Below are 4,911 nucleotides of genomic sequence, written 5' to 3'. Positions count from 1 at the left end.
GGAAACTATGACGCTTTCCAAAGGAGGAGGTGAAGAGCGCTCCTCTGCTCATCTCGCGCTACTACACCTGTCACCGTCACATCATTTATCATTTCCTACGAATCGAAGAGCATTTGTCATAGAAAGAGTTTTGAAACATATTTAATATTGATAACTCTGACACCATAACGACTTGCGTTGATAAGCTTAACAAACATCATCTTAATTGTCGTTCTAAGATTCTCCAGCAGGGGACCTCCTAGCGCTACACATGTCTGACGGGTCAGCAGTGTGCACAACAGGCAGGTTTTTGTGCAGCCGGTTAATCAGACTGAATCACTGTGGTGGACTTTCGGTGGCGGGACCAAACTGGAAGTCGGCAGTAAGTGGCTGTACAAACAAGGCTTTTCAACATTTTCCGCAAAAATATTAGAAGATTCGATCTGTTTCGATACATTCATTTTACATTAAGTTTCTGCGGGTTGTTTGCATTTTACGTTCCACATTCTATTTTCTGCCGGCTGAATCAGTCACTGAAGTTGAACTAGAAGTAAAATAAAAGATATGCATGTGAAAAGTTCAAAAGAGCACGATACATTTGCGTCGGATACATACAAATAGAAGTACACGGAACAATTTTTTTTACAAGCGAATCGTTGATGCATTTGAAAAGCTGCGTGAAGTCGTAAAAACCAACGGACGGCTGTGTCTCTTGAGTGAGAGGTTTTTGTACGGCGGGTGAATGAGTCTGTATCACTGTGGTACACTTTCGGTGGCGGCACAAAACTGTCAGTTGGACGTAAGTAATTCTCTTCCACATCCCTCACTGTCGATGTTTTTGCCTTCTTTTTTTAATACTCTGTAATTTTCCGACGTTAGATGTCGTGAATCAAAATTGTAATTCTGGAGATGCGTGAATTAAAAATAGAAAAGTTATAGTTAGATTGTCAAATGATTTCAAATACTTTTTTATTCTAGCCCATTTTACTTCTGACAGTAGGTCTTTATCGTAGTGATGTTTAGATGGCCGTAATGCAATAACTTTGCTATTTTGCGCTCGAGGTGAACTAAGTTAAATTGCATTGGCTTCCTTGCCGTCGGCGGGATCACGGCGGCTTTGTCGGAGAATGTAATTTATGGCACAGTCTGCAAAACGACAATCTCTTTCTCAGAATTGTGGAATAAAATAGTGTTGTCCACCTAACACTAAATATAAAAAATGTAAATGATTTAATCAGAGTTATTTATTTTTCACACTTTAAAATGAAATTGGATCATATCTACTTCATGCACTTTGTCGTTTGTGTTGGTTATGAAATCCGATCGTTTAATTCATTCAGATTTTGTTTATTTAAATTTTTATTTACGATCGCATTATTATATGAAAAATTGTTACATTGCAGACTTATGTTCTGTAGTCCCATGTCATAACATTCTCGAGTCTACGGTATATTGGTTTGATTTTTTTTTTTAAATACATTTTTTAAAAGCGAGGAATTTCCAATGCAATGAAGATATTTACCAAATGTGCAATTCTTTTGAAAACTTAATGTAAAAGTTTCATGAAAATTGTTTCTTGCTATTGGAGTGCGCGTTCAGTTCATACACGTGAAGGAACACAACGGGAACCTCGTAAAATGTGGTTAATTCTGTAGGTTTTCAGCGTAAATATCATTATATATCCATTCTTTTGCATGATGTTCTGCGTATTTTTTTGGGTCTATGGTACTGAAATGATCGACAGTTCAAGCTGCAAAAGTGGAGTAAATTTAAAGTAACTGCACTAGAAGCAGTTCTGGTTGTGGTGAAGAATTTTATCATTGTTAAGTACTACCGTCACACAATATGATAATGGAATGCATGCAGACAGAACCTTTAATAATGTCAATGTACTTTATATTGTAGATACTCCTAATTAGTTACAAGTGAAAACTTCTGTATGACATTCTCATCGCAAGGACATGATTGACACATGGGAGGGGGCGTGTCCACTGTCTGACCTCACTGTCTCTGGTGTCTTCCAGGTGACACAGTCCCCACCCTCACAGTCCTGCCCCCCTCCCGGGAGGAGCTGAGTCAGCAGGGAAAGGCCACACTGGTGTGTCTGGCCAACCGGGGCTTCCCCTCGGACTGGGCCCTGCGCTGGAAGGTGGACGGTGCCGACGTCAGCTCGGGCGTGGCCGGGAGCGCGGGGGTCCTGGGGCAGGACGGCCTGTACAGCTGGAGCAGCTCCCTGACCCTCAGCGCGGACGCCTGGAAGAAGGCGGAGTCGCTGACCTGCGAGGCCACGCAGGGGTCCCAGTCCACCCCCTCTCAGACGCTGAGGAGGGACCAGTGTTCTGAGTAGGCCTGGGGGGGGGGCAGCTCACACCCTCTGATCTCACTGTTTTTACCCCGTTCTGCTCTCAGCCCCTCTGCCCCTTACTGCTGACACACTGAGCTCAGCCTGTGTGTGAATCCCCTCCTCCAGCCTGAGCTTTTACTGCTAATGTCTCACATGTGCTCTGCTTGTGCTGCTCAACAAACTTGCACACGCACGCCTCCTTACTTGTGTTTGTGTGATTTTGGCGATAGCTGTTAGATCAAACTCAACTATTACATAATAAAGATTCTTTGAACAGATATTTTTTTGACTGACTGTGATTATTAAAAATAGACTTTGGTGCTCCTGGTGACCCTCTTGTTTTTGTGCAAAGTCTACACTGATTCCACCAAGTCAGCCCTTTCTCGGATGAATTCAGAATTATCCTCACACCACTGAATATATTTTTACAACACACCCAATAATTCAAATGAATGGCAATTGAGAAATATGTATTAAAAATGTGTAAACTGACAATGAAACAACAATATTTAAAGAGTCAGTAGTTTAATCACAAATAGATATTTATTCCTGAATCTGAACAGCGTATTTGATATAAATTTAGGAAGAATCACCTAAGAAATGTAACCTGAGTTTTCTTTTCACGGACAATATAATTATAATTAATTACAAGAAGTACTATAAACAAATGAAATTATAAAAAGACCATATCAATAAAAAATGTAATTAAGCAAAGATTATGGGTCCACTACATTCTTAAAGTCCTTCATTTGAAATTATACACAGAATGTGATAGTCTATTTTATTGGGATGTTTCTTATTGAATAAATGCAGGTGTTTATAGTGGGCTCCATAGTGCTGAGAGGCTGTGTGTGAAGTGAGCGATGCGGAATCAGTCAGGGAGGGGCAGGCCCAGCTCTGGAGCCCTGCTGAGAGGAGCAGTGATGTGTGAGCGCGCTCAGAGCAGTCCTGTGCGGCAGGAAGTGCGCTCGACTCACACTGAGCCCCTGGGGACGGCCCAGACACCTGGGCACAGCGGCGCCCTGTTCCCAGTTTGGGCCAGTCCCACTGAGGGACCAGCAGAACCAGCCTGCCCCGCCCTGCGTATGCAAATCTGAGTTTCACTCCCCCTCCTACCCCGCGTATGCAAATCTCAGTTTCACTCCCCTCACCCACAGCTTGCAGTTTCTCAGCCAAAAATACCCCCACACCGAAAACAGATGTTTGAACATGAGGAGGTGGAGGACTCATTTCAATACTGAGGTGAGAAAGGGAGGGGGCTGTACCTCACACCTGCATCAGCATTAATCCCAGGTTAGAGATTTCAGATGTGTGGAGGAACTTAAAGCCATATTCAATACGTACAGAAACAAGCAAGACATTATGGGATACATTTAAACAGAACCATGAACTAACAAAAAATTATGTTATGTTTAAATATTTAAAGTAGAAAATTTTATTTTAACCAAAAGTTGTTTATATTTGCTATCTGCATTTTGCATGCTAAAACAATTTGCAGATATTGCATTCAGCATTATAATATAATCAATAGCTTCAATGAGTTCTGATTCAGTCATCTTAATTTGTCAATAGGAACTTCCTGAAGTGAGACATTTTATCCGATTTGCTCCACTTATGAAAATGCAGGCAGACTGCATTTTATCTTGTAAATTTCTAATGAGAATGGTGGGTTGTGTCCATTCTTTAACTTCTGATTCATTAGTGTCACCACAGAAGGTATTCACTGGTGGTGCAAGCAGAGAAGTATATTAGATAGGAGAAGCAGTAACTGTGGGGCACATCTACACGTAAATATGTCCAACAAAACTATATGAAAAATTATTATGCCTCCATGTCTTTATGCCTCCATGTAAGCACATACTGTCTATGGAAAATGTAATGGAGGTAAGTATGATGGAAGAGCAAACTGAACCCAGAATTAATACTGAAAGACATGTGATCAAAATTGTAAAAATCTGATACTATGATTCAGTCCAGCATAGCTGAGCTTAAACCTGGATCCCATTTGAACAGAAACACCTTTAATATAATAAATATTGTGTATGCATTGAATACAAACTCATCTTTTCAGAAAGCAATTCATTTTAAACCCCAATCATTCCACCTCTAGGAGAATGTACACATCCTCTGCATTAGTCTGAACTCCAGAGCAATATGGAGATGATTGCAGCTTGTGAGCTGATGTACTGTGTGATGCCTTTTATGTTGTGGTACAGAAGTGTGTGTGGTTCAGCAGCAGCTCTGCTATGGGTTCAGTGTGTGTGACACAGAGCAGCTCCTCTTCAGCACAGAGAGGTGTGCATTCAGAGCTGTGGCTCGTTGTCGCCCCCTACAGCCCAGTTTGCAGTACTGCTGTCTCAGACCAGTGCCTCCCCCCTCAGCACCTGCAGTAGGTCCCAGCTGCAGCAGTGCAGTCTCTGTGCAGTCTGACTGAGGGAGGTTTTTGTACGGCTCTCTATCACTGTGTGAACGGATAGCTATCGCTCTGCTGACAGTAATAATCTCCTGCATCTTCAGCCTGGACTCCATTGATTTTCAGAGTGAACTGAGTCTCAGATCCACTCCCACTGAAACGATCAGGAATCCCA

General features: G+C 42.0%; 1 gene segment (V, D, J or C); it reads left to right on the top strand.

Annotated features, from left to right (window-relative positions):
• Window positions 1-258: 258 nt before the first annotated feature.
• On the top strand, window positions 259-2,603 carry LOC118221699 (the record flags this gene model as incomplete). The annotated part of the segment is given in 2 exon segments: window positions 259-361; window positions 2,004-2,603. Coding segments are annotated over 2 exon segments (426 nt in total), but the record flags the coding sequence as incomplete, so codon positions are not given.
• Window positions 2,604-4,911: the final 2,308 nt, after the last annotated feature.

Source organism: Anguilla anguilla, chromosome 2, assembly GCF_013347855.1.
Source record: "Anguilla anguilla isolate fAngAng1 chromosome 2, fAngAng1.pri, whole genome shotgun sequence".
Taxonomy (NCBI): domain Eukaryota; kingdom Metazoa; phylum Chordata; class Actinopteri; order Anguilliformes; family Anguillidae; genus Anguilla; species Anguilla anguilla.
Note: the sequence above shows the minus strand (reverse complement) of the source record. Positions and strands in the feature narration are given on the sequence as shown.